General features: G+C 37.7%; 1 protein-coding gene across 1 annotated transcript in view; it reads left to right on the plus strand.

The window, feature by feature from the left end:
• LOC104469878 (ephrin-A5-like) overlaps window positions 1-23,599 on the plus strand; it is a 39,361-nt gene extending 15,762 nt beyond the window's left edge. Inside the window, exons 3-5 of the mRNA XM_010084602.1 lie at window positions 17,870-17,935; window positions 18,340-18,420; window positions 23,347-23,599. Coding sequence (XP_010082904.1) covers window positions 17,870-17,935; window positions 18,340-18,420; window positions 23,347-23,468 — 269 coding nt within the window. The 3' untranslated portion in view covers window positions 23,469-23,599. The remainder of the gene's footprint in view (window positions 1-17,869; window positions 17,936-18,339; window positions 18,421-23,346) is intronic.
• The last annotated feature ends 388 nt before the right edge of the window (window positions 23,600-23,987 follow it).

Here is a 23,987-nt window from a genome sequence, read left to right on the forward strand (position 1 = left end):
TCCAATAGGAGAAGTGAGATATCTATCTACCTGCTGTTTCAGCACATTTTGGTTCATTTTGTCTCCATGCTTGCTTCTTTCTTCACCTGCATCATGCCTTTTTTTTTTTTTTTTTCCTCAAGATGGCTTCACAGGCCCTGTTTAGTCCACCAGGAAAAAAGTAGCATGGGTAACAGCTTCATAGTCTGTGCATCTGCAAGTAGTTCTGTCAAGTACTGTAGGAGTGGTCCGTAAACTTGGTACAGGGTGTGAAGAAACAACTAGAATGATAAGACACAGATTGAAATGAATACTGCAGGGTTTAGCAACAATGCAGGGCAGACTGCCAACGTGACCTTCACACTTTCACGTGTTTTGGACAGACAAAATCAATTTCCTAGCATACTACTTCTTGAGCTTATCAAGTTCCAAGGAATTAAAGAACAAACATGCTGTATTTTGTTCTGCCATGGCTAGCTCCCTTTTTTCCTTCAATTCTGTGCTTTAGGTTTGTATAAAATAAAGGAAACCAAAACACAAGTGAAAACTCATCTGTGTGTTACAAAGGAGACAAACAAGGGTTGAAGGAGAAAAAAAAACTCATTACAGAGAGATTGGAAAATTAATTGATTGGTGGCTCTGACAGTTCCCGTTGGATGTCTAAAGATCCTGTGAAGAGGAAGTATAGTCTCAAACATAACATTTCTTCCTATTATTTCTTTCTCTCGCATAGAGACTCCTCTGAAGCATCATTAGGTTACAGTTATTTTCAGTGAAATATTTCACAAGAAAAGAACATGATAAAATCAGTAGAGGTAGTGTTATTCCCCCAAGAGGCTTACTATGCCATATGCTCAAACTGTAATAGGGAAAGCTTCTGTTCAGCATGTGATTTCCACAGGGGTGATTCTGTTTCATGGAGGTTTTGTAACTCCTGTGACACGGTGTTAATGTGCCCTCTGTTTTCTCAAAATTAGTATGGGGCAGCTAATTAATTTAGTGGAGTCTGAGAACTTAATCATATACCCTGCTTAAGATAAGCGTGTGTGAAGCTTGCAGTGAATCGATTCGGTGGAGTTATCTATTACTATTTTTTCCCTAAGGCCAAGTGTTGGCTTAGAGGTACTGTTCTTTCAAAAACGACAAAATCTTTGTAAGAATGTTTACTTCTCTGCTCACTGACCTTTTTTCCTGTACTTACATATTTATTTAGCAGCTGTATGTGTATGGATTGTATGCTCTCAGATGTGCACATATATACACATATGTAGATAAAATAATAATATTAAAAAGTCACATATTGGTTAAATCTTTAATAAAAACAATCTTTTTGTGTTAAAGGCTTTAGCTATTGTGATTATAAAAATGCTAATTTTGTCAAACTAAAAACACACATTATTTTAACTCCACTGAAATATAAGGTGTTTATAATGTAAAATACCAGTTAAGTTCCTACTAGGCATTTTATTATAATTTCACTAGATTATCATTCTGCTCTATGGGCTTAGCTGGCGAGTTGTTCCTTCTTGCCCTCGATGTGGTGTAACCATGCTATTATCACTATGCATCACTTAATGCTTTCCCAAGTGAAAATGAGGTTAAAGATAAATTCAGCCCCCATTTTAATAGAGGACTACTTGCAATATTTCTCAGGGCAGAGATATGACTATATGAGCTGTTAACTTTACTTCTCTGCTGTTCCCCTCTTTTCTGGTAACTACTGTGGTAATGGATGTACATTAGAGGAGAAAAATTCCCGCTGAGATCTCTCCTACTGAAGAAAATGGCAGAAGGAGCCATTCTCTACAAATGTGCTCCAGCTTCCATAAGGAAGTATGTCCACTTTTCAAAAAAGAAGCATTTTGTTTTGCCTCCGAAATCCTTGGGATGCAAAATATAAAATGTTCATTTTCATTGGAGTTCTCCAAACTGTGTGTCATGCCATGCTATTGCTGTCTTTTTAATTGAAGGAGAAACTACCTTTTCCAGTAGCTTTGCAGTTACCTGGCACCTACTTCTGTGTAACAGTCAGTGCTTGCTGTGAGGGAAGATTTGAGGGTGCTGTGCACTTTCAAACCCTTCAACACCACACCAGCTGCTTGTTTTCATCAGAAGCAGTAGCATTGCTTCTAACCAAATTATAGGATAATTTGGAAATCCAATAATCTGTTCTAGTTTTCACACAGGTCTAAAAGATGTGCATTAAGAGTTAGCTTGGAAAAACCCCTTATAAAGGACTACCTAGGGAGAATATTTATGCTAACCTACCTGAGAAGATATATTTCTGTCCAGGACTTTTTCATTACGGTGAAGCAGAGAATATTTTGAGTGAAAAATAGTCTTAAACTAAAAATAAATCTCTTGGGGAACCTGATACCACATCTAAGTTGTAAGCAGAAAAGGAAGAGAAAATTTTCAGAACTGTATCAACTATGAGGATGAGGAACATTGTGCTTTAGAAAAATCAATTAAAATTACATGTGGTACTTGTGTGAGTACAGCTGAATTTTCACAAGGATGTATTCTGTTCCACAGAATGCTTGTGATCAGTGTATGGTATTGTGTGCCAATATGTACATGTAAATCTGCGCTGCACTGTTATAAATATGAAGTGTAATTGTAACCACATGTACATTCTACAAAGAATGAAAATGTCAGTGTGGCAATGAAAGCCACACAAATAAAGCAGCAACAGAAAGTCCCATAAAATTGCCTTAGCTCTTCAGCAACTGTATTTTAGGCTTAAGAAAAAAAGACCTTGAAATAATGGCTTTCAGTGAGGGGAGAGGGGAAAAAAGACTAAAAGTAGCGGCAAGTTTTCTTCTGTGCCATTTCATAAAGAAACAGTTTTTTTCATTTGTAGATATAAATTTCTCACTGGAATCTTTTTCAGATTTGAAAAGCAAATAGAGATTGTTTATGTACATTGAATGCTAAAAATTATTAATTTGATTCACATTAACTGGAATTAAAGAAAAATTCTGGCAACTGTGCTCACAGATAGTTGATCATCATGGTCTTGTGAAAATGACATTGATTTTGGTGTATCTACATTTGAGCGGATTTTTTATTTAGGTTTTAGCAGACTGATCTGAAATGCACCTGAGCACACAAATTTTCAAAAAAAGAAAAAAGGACCACAACCCACCTAAATCTGTGCTAGCTACAATATATGTAATTTATTCTATGTAAATTGCACATATGCTTCTTCATTCTTATTCTTCCTTCATCACAGTCCAAAAGTAGGTAAAATAAATTGATTGCATATTACAGGCCATATGTCAGAAGTGCTTGGCATTCCCAATTAGAGTCATAATCTTAGAAGTACTTAGCTGTCACTTAGGTATCCAAATAGTTGATCAGATTTCTAAAATGCTTTGCACATGAAGCACTGACTTTTGAAAATGTGAGCTCAGTTGCAGATTGTAAACATATTGAAAACTTGTCAGTAGGTTCTTTTGAATGATAACTTTATGTTTTACCAGTTGCTTTTTTTTTTTTAAATACAAATACAATTTTCTTATCAACTTGGGCCTCATTTCTGCTCTCAAGAGCTAAGATAGTCTAGTATTGTTAGCAGTTCCTTCCTTTTAACACAAAGTGCAACTGTTAGCTTAGAAACACAGAAGAGTCATTGTAGTGTTGATGTGGATGGAAACTGACTTGAAAGTACAAGGTTTCGTTTACGTTTAACTAGTGTTTTGAACAGCTATCTCTCAAGAGCAACTGTGTGTCTCTAGACAGGTAAAGCATCTGGATGGGGAGACCAATAACAGAGGGAGCTGGAGCACTGGACTCTCTTGGCCTTTTGCTCATGTGCCACCAGAGTCCTGCCATTCTCCTTAGAGGTGGTAGGAACAGGGCTCGTACCCTTTCCTGGTGTGAAGGTGCTCCACTAAAAAAATGGAATTTCCTGTAGGGCTTTTGTCGTAAGTTTTGTAGTAGAGCTCTGACATTAAGCTGGTGGGATTTTTTTTGTGAGCCCATAGGTGGTTATTTTTTCAACAGTCATGTCTTAAGTGGGAAAATTTTAAAGAAAAATAATTAAAATAAAGCCAACAACCAACTTACAGCTTTGTTGTAAGCCCCTAATGACCATGAACTGTGGATACAACCACATGAACCTCCTTCTCCTCCAAGCAAGTGCACAGAATTTCTATAATTGGAACTGATGGAAACTTGTCTTTACAAATACCATCACCTTCCATTGGAGATGCCTCCCACATGTCACTGCTGAGGCTTGGGCAGAAAAGCAGACCTAATGAAGGAGTTTTCCAGCCCTTGGTGCTTCTGTGGCACTTGCTCTCCCTGCTGTGCTGCACAGCACACTGGCCGTTTGTTGGCAAGTTCGTATTTCACACTGCAGGGAATTGAAATGATGGAACAGACAGGAGAAGAGTTTTATTTTCAGTAGCCTGTGTATCCCTAGACTCTGATTTGGCATAAAACATCTGCTTCGTGATCTGTTTCAAGGCTGGTTCCCTTCTGCCAACAAAGGTTATGACTTGAGGCAAGCTGTGCCTTCACTGGCAGGGGGAGATTTGCCTGAAGACTTGATTTAGTCAGAATCAAAGCATCCTGCCACAGAAATAGTTTTTTCAATTACTTTTGAAAAAGCAGCCAGATGGTAAACATAATAACAGTGAGTAAAGCAGGCCACTGACTTCTGTTGTATGCGTTTTTGCAAGAAGTTGATGTAAACCGTACCTGCGTGTATGTGCAGCTAGGAATAAACATTCATTATTGTTCTAACAGTAGGAGAAGTTACAGAGACTCTACCTGTACCTGCTTAACTCCACTGCAAATGAGCAGTCAGTAAGTACATCTGTTGGTGTCAGTTCCAGTTTGTGCATATTTGCAATTTGCAAAGTTAATTGGTGTAATATTGATGTAGTTTCTGCTAAAGTCTTAGGAAATGGGCCCAACAAGGTGCAATATTTGGAGATGCATTAAATCTTTTTTGTATTCATATGGGTACCTAATTTCAGAGGGTTTTGTCTCCTACCAAAAAAGTCAATTTTTGAAAGACTGCTACAGATTTCTTTCCAGAAGTGTCATCTTGATCCATACTTACATATGTCCAAATAAAATCTATGTTCCTTCTTGCAATAAAATAGTTAGATTCAACCTTTATTAGAGGGAGTAGCATATTATCATCTATGTACTTCACTGCCATTGCTGCAGTCTTTACAACAAATGGCTGTTTTTCCTCCTCAGAAAAAATCCTTTCCTAGCTTAAAGAAAACTAGTAATTGAATTTGCATATCTCCAAGGAGTCACGTGGGTTAAACTCTGCATTCATCTTCTGCAGTTCTTAGGCTGCTTTTCATTTAGGAGTAAGAACTATTGCTTTTATGAAGTGCCTTTTTCTATAAAGTCAAAACCTCACAGCAGTGCACAAAAAGCCAGTGCTATAAAGGAGCTAAGTAGAGTTTTTAATAGAGAGAGGTAGGTTGTAAGTGTTTTTTTTCCTATGGAGCAGATAGATTTGGTTCCATCTGTTCCATATTCATAACAAAGGATCTCACTTGCAGGAGGACTGACTTCCTGGGAGTAGCATGGTAATGATCTTTTCACCACAGACTGAAATGATCTGAAAATGGTCACTTCAGCTCAGCAGAAAGCAGCTATCGCTGACAGCACTTCAGACCACTTAAGACCTGCTATTTTTCTGCAGCTTGGTTTCCAGATTATGTTTTTTTCTGAATGAAACAAAACAGAAACATAAGCCTTGATCACCCAACTCCCTTCCCCCGTCAGTCCTCCTGAGGAGTTCAGGATGTTTTCTCAAATGAAAGTGGAATGACATGTTACAAATACAGTGTCATTTTTTCTTTATTTCTTCTTAGTATTAAAGACAGAAGTGAAAAATTGTGTACTGCTAGTCTGGGTTCTGTCTCCTGAACTTTTCTCATAATCTCATCTTTCCCAGCAAGAAGATTCTGTCAATGGGAAATCTGAAGTCTGCAAAATGTGTGTGAAAGTTCCTTGATGAGTTTCATAATTAGGATGCTCTAGTGCCAGCTTTGATTACACACCTTTCAAAAAAAAAACAACTAAAAAAAATTCCAGCTTAATCCAAGAAAAATATATTGTTGTCTCTGTAGGCTGTTTCACAACAGAAAAATGCAGGAATGTACTGCAAGCACTTTTACTTGGCTAAAGAACAGTTTATTCAGTGAACCCTAAAAGGTGAACTGGAATTTTACAGAGAATTTAAAAATTAAGTAGGAACACAGAATGAGAAGTATCCTTCTGTGTCATTGTTTCTGGCTATGCAGTCTCTGCCATGAGACAGACCTGTCCTTGCTGGAAATCCTGCTGGGACATGCTGAATCCCATGTGTGCTCCACACTCCAGAACAGTTGGTGCCTGAGACAGCTGTGAGAGGACGACGGGCAAGCAGCATAGCCTGCCTCAGCTGGTACTGCAACATCCCTGCACACTCAGGGAGTTTTTGCCCTTCCAGGCAGCAATACAGTATCATATAATTCATAGATGTGTATGAAAGTGTCCGCTGCACTTGTTGTTTAAGACTCCAGATCAAACCGTACACATGTATTTGCAGATCTGATGCTTCCCACCACCCCAAAGTGAGAGATGTGATCTCAGACTGGGGTTTTTTGTTTGTTCAGTTGGGAGTTTTTTTTGAGTGTTCGGTGTTTTGCTGCAGTAACCCAAGGAGAAAAAGCATGCATTTCAAGTGACTCTTCTAACTAAGGTAAATGAGAGTGTATCTGGGCTTCTTTGAAGAAACTCAGTACATCGAATTTCCTTTTAAACGTGAGAGGAAAGAAACATCTGATGCACACTGTCATGCAGCTCTGCACAGCTACCAGAACTATATCCAGGGCAAATGTTAATTGATATAGGCTAGCCAGGAACTGAGATACAAATCTAAGTAGATCTTTATGGTTACAGAATGGGGGATAGATATTGTGTACTTCACTGGCAACGTTGCTCTAGTATGACCAGGCTTGAGGTCTCCCGCTGAGGCGTAGAGACACCACATTAGTTTAGAGGCACTTAAATTGAGCAGTGATGGATACTGTGTGGTTGAGAGAAGTTAATTTGGCAGAATTTCTGTCCATCTCTTTTGAAGTGAAATATGCATCAGCAAGGAGGTTTCAAGTAAGTGGTTTTGCGTTGCCCTGTGTTGTTTTCCATATGTATGATCTTAGATACACATGGGAAGCACCATTAGAAGCTGCTCACAGCTTGGTCACACAAGTTCCTTAATGGGTTAACATGTACAGAATAGAGGAGCAAGCTTGAAGTGTGGAGGTACTTGCTTAGCTCAGAAAGCAGTGGGTGGACAATAGAGATGAGAATTTCCCAGTCTGCTTGGAAAGATGTTAATTGTGAGACAGGGACTTTTCTGGAGGAGTGATGGAGAAATGCTTCCGTTTTGAGAGAACAATTGTTACAGCATTCAGGAAGAGAAAATCTCAATAAGTACCTGTGTGTTTCAACAGTCTGATGCAGTATTCATTGTTTTTAAGAAATTGTTTCCAAACCAACAGGGCTTTTGAATCCCAGTTATGGAAAAGTGTACACATGTATGTCTAATTTTGAGTTCATCTGGGAATGATCACTGAAAATAGGGCTAAACATCCTGTGGTATACATTAATGTAAAAGGAAAAAAGTGCAGAAGGAAATAATTTTTGTCAGAGTGAAATGAAAGGTTAGCTATCCCATGGGTGTTGTGGACTTTCCCACAGTCGTAGTTATGACAGTCTACAGTCCTTTTCTTGCGTAGGTGACACATGTCAAATTCCTGACAAGGCAGCAGTTCTCCTTGATGAGGCTGTGGCTATTCTGACATACATTGGCTTTTTTCAACTACAAATTTCAAAGTGTGAGTGCAACCTCTGGTACTGAACACAAGCTAGACATGTGAAAGAAAGAAGCAGGGATCTGGAAGTTTAAATGAAATTGCTATCGCCTGATACACTGGACAAATTTTGGTTAAAGAGAAGACTATGGCTTGATGTGTTCCAGACCTTTTCATGGGAATGGTGGCAAATTGAAGGGTTAAGGAAATTTTTCTAAGGACTTGTCGTGATTTAACTCTAGCCAGCAAGTGAGCCCTACACAGCCACTTGCTTACATCCCCCTGACTGGGGTGGGGGAGAGAATAGGAAGAGTAGGAGTGAGAGAGGACTCATGGGTTGAGATAAAGATAGTTTAATAGGTAAAGCAAAAGCCATACACACAACCAAAGCAAAACAAGGAATTCATTCACTGCTTCCCATTGACACACAGGTGTTCAGCGATCTCCAGCAAAGCAGGGCTCCACCAGGCATTGTGGTTACTTGGGAGGACAAATGCCATAACTCCCAATGTCTCCCGCCTTCCTTCTTGTTTCCCCAGCTTTATATGCTGAGCGTGACAGAATATGGTATAAAATATCCTTTTGGTCTTTTGGGGTCAGCTGTCCTGGTTATGTCCCCTCCCAACTGCTCGCTGGTGGGGTGGTGTGAGAAGTAGAATCAGAGCTTGAGTTACAGTGGACTGTCGTGTGTTTACAAACTTTACTTTTTCTATTTCATATCTGAGTTCCATCCTGGTAAAATTTGGATTTATCTGTGTAAGAACTGACTGTGCACATAAACGCAGTTTTTTGAAGGCTGTGGCACGGTCCTATTAGAATTTCGCCAAGAGAAAAAGTCTTCAGAAATATTTTGAGAAACAGTATTATCTCTAAGCAGTGTGTTTGCAAACTTTTGGGCATGGATGTGAACTCAAACAAATTCAAACTTGCATTATTCTTACTGTTTGCCTTCATTTTGAGTAACAACAAAATACACCCCACAGTCTGTGCTTTTTTCTAAATGTCCCCTGATCCTAAGACAGCTTCTTGAAGATCTCTTCCTTTCTTTACATCTTTTCCCCCCTCCACAAGACATAAACAAGATATTTTGTTGCTTTGCTTAGGTGAGTCAGCAGAAGCAACTTTTCATGTCTGTGTAGGTGTCATGCTCCTAGCCCAACACAACAGTTACAATTACTTCTGTATTTTTATAAACTGACAGAATTTGCAAGCATAGCATGGGAAGCTAGAAATGCTTCTAAATATTTTCAAGGTAGTGGCAAGCCCATGAAAATGGAGTAGAATGGAATGCTTCTCTCTGCTTTAATTATAGTGTCAGCAGTGGTAAAGCTAAACACAGATAATATGAAGCCCATTAGAGTGTATGAGGTTTAGTAACATGATACAATACCCACAGATTCCATGTGGGTGAACATGTTGCTTTAAAGATCGAAAAGAGAAGGTCATTACTAACAAGACTATAATGTCTCTTCAAAGGATTTACTTTTGTCTAGTTCTTAGAGATGGAAATTAGCAAAATAGATAGCCTGCTTAAGAAAAACATTTTATTTGTAGTGATACCAAGGGAAAATCAAAGCACAGAAGTGCTTATGAAGAGTATGAGGAAGATATATTTTTCTCTAAGTGTTCTATTTGGTAGTATTAACTTGTTTTATTAGCAATTTACTCTAATACAGTCTTAATGTTGTACAATAACTGTATTGCTTTTGTTAATGCCACTGAAAACAGTAATGAGATCTGAGGTTTTTATTTAATTCTAGTTAATAAGTGTTAGTTTGTTGCAATAGAAAAGTATGACATCAGTCATTTATATTATGCTAGTGCAGAAATGTTAGCCTTTATTTTTATGGTATGTAATATGGTTTGCATTTATGAAAGAGAAACCCCCTTATGAGAAAGGCCTGCAAATATTTCATGTGTGAACAACTATATCTTTTTTTCATCTATGCTTCCTTATATTTCACAGGAGCTTACATGCAACTAAAAGTCCATTCAAAGTAGGATATGCCTTTCATTTATTTCCAGCTGAGCTTTGTTTGTTTTTTAATGAGAATAAATACCACAGAGGCAAGACAGATTTTCTGGGAGGCTAAGACAACAGTTAGACAGACAGCTTTGCCTTGGTTCATAAACAAAAGATAACTTCTTGCTTTTATGAAAAAAAAAAAAAGTCCTTACAGAGAACAGCTGAGCTTGGTTCTTCTATGTGTTCAGGGCTTGGTTCAGAGGAACAGCTGAGACTGGGTTGGGTTTTTCTGCATCTGAAATACCAGCTTTCTTATTCTCCTGCAAGTGTGAAGGATACAGGCTGCCCTGCACTGAGGTGATTTTGTGTTTTCCTGTACTTGACTGGACTTGCCAACGTGGGACGATGGATAATAACAGTATGACTATAATAAACCTGTGGACTGAATCCAAAGTGATGCTGTCTGCCTTATATGAGCCCTCAGCTGCTGCTCACCTCTGGAGGTGCCCAACAGTGTGAAGGACTGGGCTTTGGGATGCTTTGGCCATCTGCTCTGAGAAAGTCTGACTCCAGTACACCAGCCAGGCCAATAACAGAGAAGTCTTGTCATTAAATCACCCTCCAGAGCAGATAAGGGACCTTCCTAAGAGAGAGATACAGAGCCAGACCTTGCTCAGTCCCCTAACAGAGGAAATACTGAACAAACGGCTTAATTAAATTGGAAGTCCATGGTTTGTATCTCTTACTATACAGGATTTGTTTTTCTTTTTTATGACTTTGATATGAAATGTCTAATCCATGCAGCCTTCAACCAGATATATAAACTGCAATGGACTAGAAGCTGCAAGAAAAATTATATTCTTCCTGGCCAAGCAGTTGCCTTGGGACAGTTAATTCAGCATGAAGTGCTAATGCAGAAACAATAACTACGTATTGCTTTCTTCCAAGAACTCTCACTAAAATAGCATTTGTCTGGCAAGTAATTTCCATTTACTAGGCTATTTTTAGGGGGTTTGAGAAGTGTGCTTGATTATTAGGTCTGAAGAATGAGTAGGTCATGGACATTCAATATTTTAATTTTCTCAGAATGGAGTTGTGTTTATGCTACCGGAACAAAACTTTTGCCGATATGTTGGAGTGAAAGACCAGACATGCAAAGACTCTCTTTAAGATTAAACTGAAGCATTGGTGAAAGCTGGGATTTCCATAGGACCAGTATTTAGCTGGTTTAAATTTTTTGTTTTAACATTTAGAAGGAGAAAATGATTGGTAAGTCCTTTCAGGTAGCTTCTTTTTTCAATTAATAGTTTTAAAGACCCCTTAGTTGTCCTTAGGTATGGGTTTTACTTCATGTATGCGCACAAAGGAGTGTTTTATCAATTCACTAAATTCAGTCTGACTTTTCCAGTTGTACAAATCGGAAGTTTATGGAAATTTGTAATTTTTTTCAATCTAAACTGTGAGAAGAATATTAATAACTAATTCTGCATTTACCTTGCTAATTTGCATACATTTGTGTTGTATGGTAAAGCACATGAAAACCTACAGGGGAAAGGCTCAGCTCTTCTAACAACTAATAGGTTATTTTTTCTTTTGACTTGCACAAATTGAGAAATATTGCCTGTGGCAAACATAATGGAAAACTGCGTTTTTAATGCTCTCACACATAGTCATTTCTTTACAAAGAAAGAAGCAGATGACTGTTCTTAAAAATAAAACTTTTTAAAGCTGTGTAGCTGACACAGGATATTGGATGCTAAAATACTTCAGGTTGGTGGAATTATGATTTGCAGGTTGTATAAGGTTACCTGGATATTGGATTTGGCTAATGGGAGTGGTATTGTGCCTGAAAGGGCTAGAGGCAAATCACAGCTATAAATATTTTCTCCTGAAGAGCTTCTCTGTAACTTAAAGGACTAAGAGAGTGGAAGGACTGCATAAACATGAGTTTCTGATTTACAGTGTGCAACATCCTTTGTATGGGATTGCTGCAGGTTCTGTCTTTGTGGTGTTTCTCCAGGTGATCACAGAAGTTACAAGTGCAACCCTTTTGACTGGGCAGTAAGTGTTACGTGTTTACTCCAGCTATATGCATGGGGCATCTCTCTTTAGTGTTCTGGGGAGAAGCCAAAAATTAATTCTCTATTGGCTTCCCAGTCTGAACCAACACTTACATTCAGTGCTTGTGATTAAGAAGCACTTACCAGTGACAAAATTTATGTAACACATAGAGGGTGCTGGTAGTAATATATCTACAATGAACTGGGGTGATATCTTGGTAAGATTTCTCAGATCTTCTCTATAAGGAAACTGTTTGCAGGACATCTTAGCAGAGAGCAGAAGAAAACATTCATTGCAGTTTTCAGAAATACACTGAGAACAGACTTGTGTCCACAGTGTTCCTTGATCAATGGTTTATAATACTTCAGAGAATACTCCAAGTGAACTGGTAATAAAAACTTGAAATACAATGTAGTAAAAGAATTGCCATCTGCAGGGTGTCTGCAGCATGTTATATCAGGACCATGAGGAGACACAGTGTGTGGTGTTGGGTTTCTGTGCAAGGAAAGGATGCTCTTTTACCAGTGTCCCTCTGTTGTAAAACAAAGGTACCATTGGACTTACTTAAATAAATGGAGATGAATTTGTACACTGGATAGTTCCAGCTTTGCTAATAGGGCCCATAGTGGATTGTGCTTTGAATATTAAATATATTTATAGTGCTAAACGAGGATTTGAATTGCATTTATTACTTTTTTTTTTTTTTTTAATACCAGGACTTGCATTAGGAGGAGGTGCAATGCTATAATTAGAAAGCTAAGAATAAGCAAGGAGACAAGAAGAGGAAACCAATGATTACATGTGAATATCAGTAAATAGGATGGTTGAGACACTTTTTATATGTGGCATCCTAATAACTTGTTTTTAAGTTAGAAACTGAGCTTCACATTGTTGCCAGCCAAACTACTGCCTGTCCCAGGAAATAAAATAATTACAGCTTTTGTCACATGACTAGCAGATCCTGAGAAACACGTTGCTTTTGAAATTTTAATACTTTTTTGTACATTTGCTTTTTAATTAGCTTACTTTGTAGGTTGATTGGGCAATATGTTGATGATTTCCTTAAGGAGTTTTTGTTATTTAACAAACTAAATTCAACTGCTAAACTGTTGGGGAAAAAAAATGCACACTGTTTTCTGTTACTTTTTGTTCTCTATCTGTGGCTCCCTACAGTCATTTAATAAGTCTGCTAAGCCTGATCAGCCTGATGAATGACCTGACCTGTTATTTATATCTAATATATTAATAATGTACCATGTGTTTTCTAGCAGAGGACTGCTTACGAGTCGGATGAAGGGAGCTGTATTTTTTTTTTCCATATTTAAATATAGCTAGCAAATGCTGAAATATTTATGGTTTGGCTCTAGATGAGGAGAGAATAATTTTCTTCACTGTCTTTCCTTTCCTTACAAGGTAGAAAAATGGTAGCCAGAAGTGGTTCAGAGAAGAAAAATTTTCGCATCTAATTTGTCTTTATGGACTATTTTTGAATCCAGCTTGGATGTAGTCCTATGTGAAATAGTTCATTGCATGGGCTTTTTTTTTCTAGTTCAAATAATGGAGATGGAATTTTCATCTCCAGAATACAGAGACAATGACTGGAATGTCTTCTGAATCATGGATTTTCCCTATTTAAAAAAAAAAAAGAAAAAGACCAAACCAGTTATTTTTGCAATCACTGTGTTGTTTTCATATATGTTGTGATTTCATAGGGAAATCACACTTCCTTCTAACCCCAAGTCTTTGTGTGACCATGAAGTCTAAAACATGTTCTTTAAAAAGAGAGACCCAGGAGATTCTAATGAAATAGCTGGCAAAGGTGAGATAGGGAAGGGGAAGAGAGAAGTATCATAGGAATTGTAATGGATTACAGGAGCTAGGAACACTACAAAGTTCCTCTTCTGGTTTTCATTGTGATTTTTCCTGACACAAACTAAACCAGTTAGACCTTTTCTATGCTAGTATCATTCATAAAAAAAGGAGGATATAACCTCTTTGCTCCTTATAAGTGATCTTTATTTCAAAGGTTTCTTTTTGTTGTACAGCAAGGTTTCAATTGCCTTTTTATTTCCTTGGGAATTTTGGCTTTTGGAATGGAAAGTGTTGCTTGGGACAGGTTCCATTAGCATCAGAGGCTTCCTGCTCTCAGAACTGGCCTCTATTTATAGCTAATGTAACCTTTAAAATGAGCAAATAGAGCCTTATACCAAAGCCTTAGGGGCTAACCTGGTTTTGAGCAGAAAGGAGAATGAAATTTCTCTTTGTACCACCTAGAAAGGACATCTTTTCTTATACTATAACTAGTTTCAGTGGAATGTAGCAACAACAGTCATGATTTACCTGGGAAGCAACTTTAACAGATCCCAGCTGACAAAGAGCAGTTCTCTTTCTCCTTTCCAGAGTTCAGCAATGTTGCTCTCTTGCAAGCATACAAGAGAGTCTCAGGGAGTTTGCCAGAGTCTGGTGCATTGGAAAACCACCTTTCCTGGAAAGTAAATCACCTTAAAAACACTAAACTTTCTTCTGCTAACAGTTTGCTCTTTCCTACCTTTAGGTCTTGAAGTCAAGACTTGAATTTTTCCAGTTGCAGTCAGTTCGATAGGAGATCTTTGGTTTAAACTGATCCCAGATTTTTTCTCATAAACCTCAGTTTTGTTAGGTCCTAGCTGCAGCATTACTTCTCCAGAAAAAACATATTTGGTTTTATTCTTACTAAACTTTAATATGTACTGTTTTATCCTTTCTACAGTGTTGCTGTGGTCATTTGCTGTTTCTTTGTAGCTGTTAGTCAAAATGCAGTTTAATAAGTCACCCTGATTTGTAGTTTTGTCCTCTTCAGCAAGAGTTTGCCATTAAAGCTCCTTTATGTAGAAGAATAGGACTTCAACTTGAGTTCAAGCTTCGACGCGTTAGCTTACAAAAAAAACCCAGATTTAATGAGGACTCTTGGATTTCTGTAGAGGAGAGCAAGTAACATTCAGAGGAAAAATATCTCAAGCTTGTTGCTGAAAGAGGGGAAAAAATATCCAGCTGTTGCCATCATAACCTGGACATCTTAATTCTTCAGGCAGGGTTTTCTTAGGATACTGGTGAAAATATTGCAGAATAAAGAAGACAGAGAAGAGAACAAAACAATACTGGGAAAGGTATTGCAATGTGTGAGAGGAGAGGACAGATGATATGAGCCAACTTGACTCTTCCCTGTGGGTTATACATCTGGTCTTAAGGCAAATACTGCAACAGGTCTGTGTTTTATATTTTAAGATGAAAAGGAGAAGGGAAAAGGAGGGAGAAGAAGAAGAGAAGAAAGAAAAAAAAAGTCTATTGCGTCATCTAGCTTGGCAAACAGTTTCTAATTTCTCAAGAAGGCCAAAGAAGTTACAGTGTATCCCTTTATCACGTTGTTCTTGGTTGTTGAGGCAGATACGAGAGCAGAACAATAAGTCACTTGATATTTTTTTTAATTCATTATAATTCCTTCTGAAGGAGTAAAACAATGATTAAAAAAGAATCTTTCTGTGTTTACAGCAAACATTGACAGTACATAATTTTCCTGGAAAAGAAAAAAGCACTTTTTCATACTTATCGCTAAAACTGTGCCTGTTTATGGGATGATGAGTTACATGAAACTGCTATGGTTGCAATAGGACTGCGGTTCATGATATAGTCTATAGTATGCAAACTCATGTGAGAACTGGTAGAAAAATATTTAAGCGGGGAATGGATTTTAATATTTTTCTTCCAAAGAACATGGCCAATCACTAGTTGTTGTTTGTTCTGAATTGTGTGCAAATATTATGTACACATATAAACTTCATATGTACGAGGCATTGCACATAGAATATTTTTAGTTCCTAGCTAGTCAGTGGTTAGTCATTGACTAATAGAGTATTCTAATGAACAGCAGTGAGCCCAAACATGCTTATTTTATGGGCATAAGCAACAGTGTTTAAGCATCAAAGCTAAAATTTGCCTCTAAATAAATGTGCGTCATGATGCACTTCGGAAATAATTTGTAAGCAGCAAAAATCAGTTAGTGATAAAATTACTGTATGGTTTCTATTTTGGCTAATGGTGGAAACGTTATTTCCACCTTTATGCTAGTAATGTGGTAGTGACTATGGGATTCTTATCTTTTTGAGAAATCTACAACTGCCTGTTTAGTCTGAGCAAAGCATTTAGCCAGTTGCATGTATTCAGTGAGGGCCACAGAAAGGACACAATTTCCTGACTATAACCACTGAGTGCAAATAGTGTGCCCTAAGTAACACACCAGTTACTGTAAATGTCAGCAGAGGGAGTGTTTCTGACTTTGATTTAGTAAGAGCCTACAGCAAAACCAGCTGTTAACATTTCTTAACTGCTTATCAGTTTGAAGGGAGGAGCATCATTTCTACATACTCTTGTCTTTTGACTGAAAGAGGGAAACAATTTTTCAAGCACTTCCCAACAGGTGCAGAACCACAGTATTAGCTGTATTGGACTCTTACTTTGCGCCTTTTTTTTGTGTGTGCACTGAATTTGCTAGTTGTTCTTGTTAAGTTCATCTAGGAAAAAGCTGATGGCTGTCTTGGAAACACATCATCAAAGACTAAGGGAGTTCATTTCAAGTTAGCTGAGGAGCCCTTCAAGTGTGAGCTTAGCATGAAGACAGAGATTGTGCATTCATATGTCTGTTCATAAATTGTTTTAGTTATTTGTCACAAACAGGAACAGAACTAATACAACGGGGTGAAACAGTGATAAACAGAACAAACTAAGACCTTGCCAGCCTAATAATCTTTTGTAAATCAAGACAGCTTCCAATAGTTGCCATTTTCTGCAAAAGGCAACTTCTTCTGCCCTAGTACATAACTTTTTGAATGGTGGAGGACACTAGGCAATGAAATAAAAAGTACTTTGCAGTTCTTCAGGCAATATTTTTCAGGTATAGCTTTTGAGGATTTTTGCAAGGGCAAAAAAAATGTGTATGCAAATGATCTGTTGCAAAGTGAAATCTGCATGCCCAAGTCAAGTTGCTTGGTTGCCAGTGTGCATGTTGAACTGCAGGCTAATGTACAATTTCAGAATTGCAGACATTGATGAAAGTTACCAACGTGTTCAGATTGGCAGAACACTAGGGAGTCCAGTCTGTGGTGAGAAGCAGGTATGTTTTCATGTGATTATGTATTTTGAGGCAAGCACAGTTTGAGAAAAGAAGTTTTCACAGCAGCATGTGTTCCAGGGAAATGAGTAGGTGCTGACACTATTCCTGTGTGTATGATCTTTTGCATTAGTGCTAGACATGTTGTTTTCACTTATTCTTTTTCTCCTAATACAGTAAGTACTCTTAAAATTAAATACTTTGAATGAGAAATGGTGAGGGAAGGCAGAAAGAAGGAATAAGCTGGTTTTGGTTTGTTAGTTATATAACATGTGAAATCATGTTTTGAATGAAGCAAGATAAGTATTTTCCCAACAAAAGCAGATGTATTGGAGCATGTGGAGGCTGATTTTGCTGTAGAATCCAATGCTGTGTATGTCTGCTTTTGTTGGGAGTGGGTGCATAGTTCTGTTTTTAGCATTGTCACCTTCAGTGTTGTTTTGTTTTTTCATCCCTTTTTGGATTGCTGAAGCCTATGGCCTAGTGTTTGAAGAGATTAGCTTTTCTCTAAGTGATCTTAATTATTCTGAAGTGTAATTTTTCAGAGTAGACACCTACACTACAGCAAAAATCATATTAAACAACATCTTGAGAAAAAGGTGTGGAAAGGTGAAAGGAGATAATGAAACATTGAAAATACCATGTGCTTCACTTCATCCGTGGAAAATAATCAAAAAAGGGATAATATTAAAGTCTGCAGTTCCTTCCCTGCTTTTGCGTAATGAAGCTACTTTGTGCACTTGAAGTCCTTGCATGAAGAGGCTGAAATATGTCCAGCCCTTCAGATGAAGGGAAGATAAAGGGTATTTTATTTTAGCACAAAAGGTTATTTGCATTTTCACTCTCTTACTTTTCCACTTGTCTTTCCTTCTTCCTCATTTACAGCTTCTGTGATACCAGATAATGGAAGGAGATCCTGTCTAAAGCTTAAAGTCTTTGTGCGACCAGCAAGTAAGTTCTTCAGATTAAGTTTTCAGGGGTGGCTTTGTAGCGCATGCTTTACTGTGTGTTTACGCACACTTTACTCGTAAACAGCAGTAAAACTTTTTTCTACTGTTAGTTCTTGTGTATCTGTTCTGTACAGCAACATTTGTGTTATGATTTTCATCATATTTTCTTATCGTTTTTCATAAAGCTTTGTTTTAATTACGTGGCAGTTGCTAACTTGTTTCTTACACTGTTGTACAAATTGAAGACTATACTGGCATTTGGACAAATGCCACAGACTTTAAAATATTAAAATGCTTAATTATTTATAGTAAATAGAGAGAAAAAAGAGTGAGAAAAAAAGGAAAGTGGGGAGTTTAAGGGTGTCTCACTAACATATTTGGCTGTTATCTCTATTTTTGTTATAGACAGCTGTATGAAAACTATAGGTGTTCATGATCGTGTTTTCGATGTTAACGACAAAGTAGAAAATTCATTAGAACCAGCAGGTTAGTATGCTTAGAGAATTTCTTTTAACAAATGCATGTGTCCTTCTGGTGCTTCAGTACTTTTTCTCCTCTTCTCTCTGCATGCTTCGCATGGTACAACTGCTCTGCTTTTGCACATTTCTAGCAGTGCTAATATTTTGTATGGCATGTTTTCTGCATCCTTGGTTAATGCAGGGGACGAAAAATGTTGATTTGTTGTTTGGGTGGTGTGGTTTAATAAAATATGGTGCGTGCCAGTGTAAAATTTTCAGCAGTATCCTGAAGTCACTGGCCCATCAAGGCCAAGCACCCAGCATATTGACGAAGCACTCTATTTACTAACTCGTCACAAAGTTTTAGAAGTAAATTCAGTGAGCACATTTCATTTACTGTGTGGTTTCAAAAGACTTTCATAAAAACAGAACAACAGCTTGTTTAGTACTGGTGCCTGACACAGGTGTGCAACTTTCAGAGTTAGTGTTTAAGAAATTAGTCTTTTTAAATTATGTAAATTTGTATGTTCATTTGGTTAGGCAAAGTATCCATTTTACATATGCACACTCACACACATGCTCTGATATATATATAAATTCCTATGCTGTTTTTATTGGAGGAAACCTAAGTTTTGGGGGGCTTTTCAGTCTTTTTTTTTTTTTTTTTTGAAAACACTGGTTTAGGAATAAGAATAATGTTTGTTGTGATAAAGCCCCTCAGCTGCCCAGGGCAAAGTAGGATTAACCTCCACCATCAACCGAGCTGATGTATCTCTGTGTGTAAAGTGCATGTGTATTGTTTGTATGGCTCAGGGTTATGAGAGATAGAAGCATGTTTAATTCTAGGTGTGTGAGTAATCCCACCAACTTCAATGGAATGGCTCGTGACATCAAAATTAGGTGGGTATGTAGGAAAAGTATTCGCAATAGTAGTAGTAGCTGTTTATTTTGTATGTACCTACACACTGCTCACACATTTTTTTATTCAAGCCTCAGTCATTAAAATACACAGTTAAATAAACAAATTATACCAGAAAAAAATTACACACATACAATTTAGTGTATACCCTGAAGAGCAGATTACCAAGATTTTTTTTTCTCTTGTGCTATTTGAAAGAGACTTCCCCTTTGGTATAAAGCAGCATACTATTTTTTTGCTCTTTGTTATTTACAGTTCCTTTAACTAGAAGGCATTATTTATGCAGAAGTATAAATAAGTCTTTCACAAGTTATCCAGTTTGAGTTATTTGCCTATGGATGCACAATAGATTTTACTAATTTTCTTTAAAAGTATTTTCAGAAATCTAAAAAGTTTGGTTTTGAGAGTCAAAGATGTTCTCTAAGCAAGCCTAAATGCAAGGAGATTGAATTTACAATAGGTACATTTGTACATGTATTAACAGTCTTCTTTTACAGAAGCCATTAGGATGATTTTACCCTGTGTCTAGGTAACCTGTGAATCTAGAAACTCAATGGACTTTTTTGCATTGCGTGATTTGGTGGACATGGGCTAAGTAGTGTGTACTTCTCCTGTTACTGATTTGCAAAAGAGATCATCTGAGTAGTAAATGCCTGGTTTTAGTAAATGCCCTGAGCATTTTTTTCAGCAGTGCAGCTCACTTCCCATTCAATGGCTATGCCTGACTAGGACCATCACAGAAGCATATTGTTAGAAAGCAGCAGGCAAACCCAGGGAACCAAAATCACGCAAAGAGCATCCTGCGGTCTGATATGAAATATTATTTGTGTTACCAGGAGGAAAGAATAGTTTTAATGAGAAGGTTTCATGCCAGAAAGTTCCCACTCCCAACATCAATGTATATTTGCATTATTATTTGGACCAGTCACCATTAGATAATGAGTTGTTCCTAGACCTGCCAGCTGCTGTCACACTTTACTGTTATTAGGCTGTTAGACTTGCTGCTGCCTTGGTGGATCTTACTGTATATGATCTGTGTCGAGTACTAATTTACTGCCTCTAACGTGCATCTTCTGCTTCTGTGCTCTCCTCTAGCCTGCCGATGTCTTCTTCCACAGTAGACAAAATAACTGGGAGGCAGGAGGGTCATGTTCAGTGGATTACTTACTGTCACCTTTCTTTTAAAAATCACAATTTGTTTGATTTTTGAACCCTTGTAATTTCACTGCTTTTGTTCAGGAATTTGTAGGAAACTGCTCTATAGAGATCACACTTGTTTCAGAAGTGATGAAAGTAATTGGCCCTATTCCTGTGCTCCCCTTCTTTTTCTCCTTAGTAATAAGACTAAGAAGTCCCTAAACAAAAAATGCAGCTATGCATATCTGGAAAAAATATACATGGAGCATGTTATGTAAAGCTATGTGATCTGGAAAATTCATGGCTGTCAAAATACTTTTTTCTAATTAGTGCTGGTATTCTCAGTCTTTATGTTACTCAGGAATTTTGTCCTCTTCATTACTTGCCTGCACTGTTTAAAATAAAACAAAACCTTTTCCCTAACCATTAAATATTGTTATAACTCTGCACCTCCAAGGAAAAACATATTTGTAAAGTGATTTTGAGAACTACCAATGAACGGTATACTCTAATATAGGAGTGCAGAGACCTTGGGACTGCATTGACAGAAAACCCAGATGGTTTCTTGAAAGGAACCCGTTAATGTTACGTGAAAATTAGTTCTCCTGTGAATAATGGCTTTATAAAAATGGCATCGTAGAAGATCACCGTGTTTTATTTAAGAGAAATAATCTTTCTAGTTCAGGATTTTTTCATTGAGATTTTTTAGCAGTAGCCACTATTCCAGTCATAACAGTATCTGATAGTCAAAGAGAATGAGAATTTATTACTGCGCTACACTACTTCTGCCCTATTGTGTTTTAGTGCTGACTCATGAATGTAATTAGGACAAAACTGTTGACATTCAATGTTGCAAATTCAGACTTATTTGCAATTCTGTTGATAATGCAAGAGTTCGAAGGTAATGCACATCATTCTCCCCTGTAGTTTTAGTTCATCAGCAGTGAGTAAATGTTTCCAAATTGGGAAGAGCTGACTCTAAATATGTGGAAGGTGGTAGAGCTGACAGCTAGAACAGGGATATTTTTTCCCTGTAACTTCTTAGAGTATGATTTAGTTGGGAAGCTGCTCTTGTGAAGTACCGTATTCTCATTGCATCATCACCAACGTACAAGAGTGTAACTCAGAAGTGAAATGTGAAACACCTTTTGGTACTGAACCACTGGAACTGATGGTTTTCAGTAGCCTGCATTCACTGAAATTTTTAGATTCCTTTGTAATAAATCTGGAGGAAAAATATTAGGGCCTTGTTCAGGGCCAAAGTGCCTGTGAGGGTCTCCCTGCTGTTCATGGTGAGGAGCTGTAGCCAAAGTCATTCCAGCCAGTCTTTCCCACCTTTCTTATAAATGTGAATGTATTTACAGCTGACCAGTACTTGCTTCTCATACTTTTATCTTGAGCAGCACTGAGAACCTGTCGATAAGCCTAAGGCGATGGTAACGTCAACTAGTGCTGGAAAAAAACACTGTGCTTCTTGCCGTGTAACCACAGTGGAACTGAAGAGCCTCTTAACTAAATTATGCCAAGTGCTCTACCTGCTTTTTCGCTAGGTGTCAAGGGTCTGAAAGGGAGGGAGCTTGCTTCTGTCTAAAGCTAAATAAAAGGCTCCATGCCAAAGCAGCAGAGTGATCACAGTGACTCCTACTTCCCTTTGTGCCTTTAGTTGGAATTGCATAGTGTAATCCTGCAATTTGCTGAGATGGGAGCTATGAGACAGATATGTCATAGGTATGTCAACACCTCTCATAAAATGTGGGAGCTTATTACATGAAGCAGTGAGATACTATTAATTTTCCTGGAAACTTAGGCACTCTAGAGTAAGTCATGAATACATTTTGAGGCCACTTCACACTTCCTAAAACGGTTTAACTAATTTCATTCATTTAGTACTAAGAAAATTTGAACACAGAGATGATTTTTTATCCAAGCCTCAGACCGATTACTTTTAAAATAGCCAAATTAGATAGCTGTGGATATATGGAGGGCATTGCAAAGAAAAATACCACACCTATAACAACACTGAAGTTGAATTTAGCTTTATCTACCTTTTTTAATGGTTACTACCTTTTTTATGTGGTTTTAAGGCCTGTCTTTAGTTTACAAAAACTAAACAGAGCTTTATCTGATATTATAAATCTAGTATTATCTACTGTCTTCTTTTTTTGCCAGTAATGTATAAGCATGTTTTCCCAACTCAGATGGTTCTTTTTTTTCATTAGTTTCAGCAGCATATATGTAAATCTGTATTTTGTGTGCCATAAAGGTAGTCTGTTACCTATGGGGTTTTCCAGATTGAGTATGTATTCTATAAAATCAGAGATTCTCATGTGTTAACCTTTAAAGTTCCATTTTGAGCAAGGAAGACTGGTCTTACATCCCATGCATATTCCCAAATGTGGAGATTTTATGTGTGGAACTAGAATACATGCTTGGGCTTGCAGGCTGTAATTTCAAATTCAGGAACCAAAATCTGTAACTCAGTACAGGAATTAACTGCAAAATTAAATCTGAGCACATGCAACTCTTCTTCAAGCCCTTTTGAAAATCAGGTGTTTTTATTTAGCTGCCTCATTATTGACATTGCTATCTAATGAGCCATCCAAAGCTAGAGCTACAGTGTTTTATTGGAAAAGGAATCTTTCATTCTGTAATCCACTGAAATCAGACTTACTTTTTGCTCCTCTAGTCTTCAGTGGGAGTTTTGCCAGTAAGAAATGCAGGACTTGGCCCCAAGTTGGTTACATAATGAGATATTACATGCTTGTGAAAGTCAATGACAGCACAAGGTTTATTGCCCTATTTCAAAAAGGCACTGAAATCTACTTACGGTTGTCAGCTCAGTGAGAGTTTATTAAGGATGCAAAATCTCATTGGAATGTATGCTTTCTGTTTGAACAGATGATACCGTACATGAGTCAGCCGAGCCATCCCGTGGTGAGAATGCGGCACAGACACCAAGAATACCCAGCTGGCTTTTGGCAACTCTGTTGTTCCTCCTGGCAATGTTTTTGATATTATAGCACAGTATGCTTCGGCAACCTGTCGCAGAAAATATCAGGGTCTTGGAACATCAAAGATCCACCTAACTGGTCATCCCAGGAAAGGGACTTTATTGTTTTTGCAGATGTCAAATTGTTATTTTTCCCTTTTCTTCTCCTTTTAGCCTGAACTCAGCAAAAATTTGAAGGGGATAATTAGCTTCAGCACCCATCCCTACCTACCCTATGACTTTCTTAACCCTTCCGTATAAATAAAAGGACTCCAAATGAAAATGCCAAACTATAATAGTGACACTAGTGATTCTTATTTTCCTCTGCATTCTCCTTTAAGAAGTCACCTCTGTTAGCTCACTGTGTCATCCATATGTGGACAAGGAATAATAGTGACAGATGCAGTCAGTGAAGAATAAGGAAAGCAAGTAAAAGCCTGCGAGAGTTTTTCTCTCCAATACAATATTTATGCCTTCTCGTTCAGCACTGTAAGATGATCATGCAAGGCATCGTGTCACCATGTCAGGACTGGAGGGGAAATATTAAGAA

Source organism: Pterocles gutturalis, unplaced genomic scaffold (assembly GCF_000699245.1).
Source record: "Pterocles gutturalis isolate BGI_N339 unplaced genomic scaffold, ASM69924v1 scaffold3675, whole genome shotgun sequence".
Classification (NCBI taxonomy): Eukaryota; Metazoa; Chordata; class Aves; order Pterocliformes; family Pteroclidae; genus Pterocles; species Pterocles gutturalis.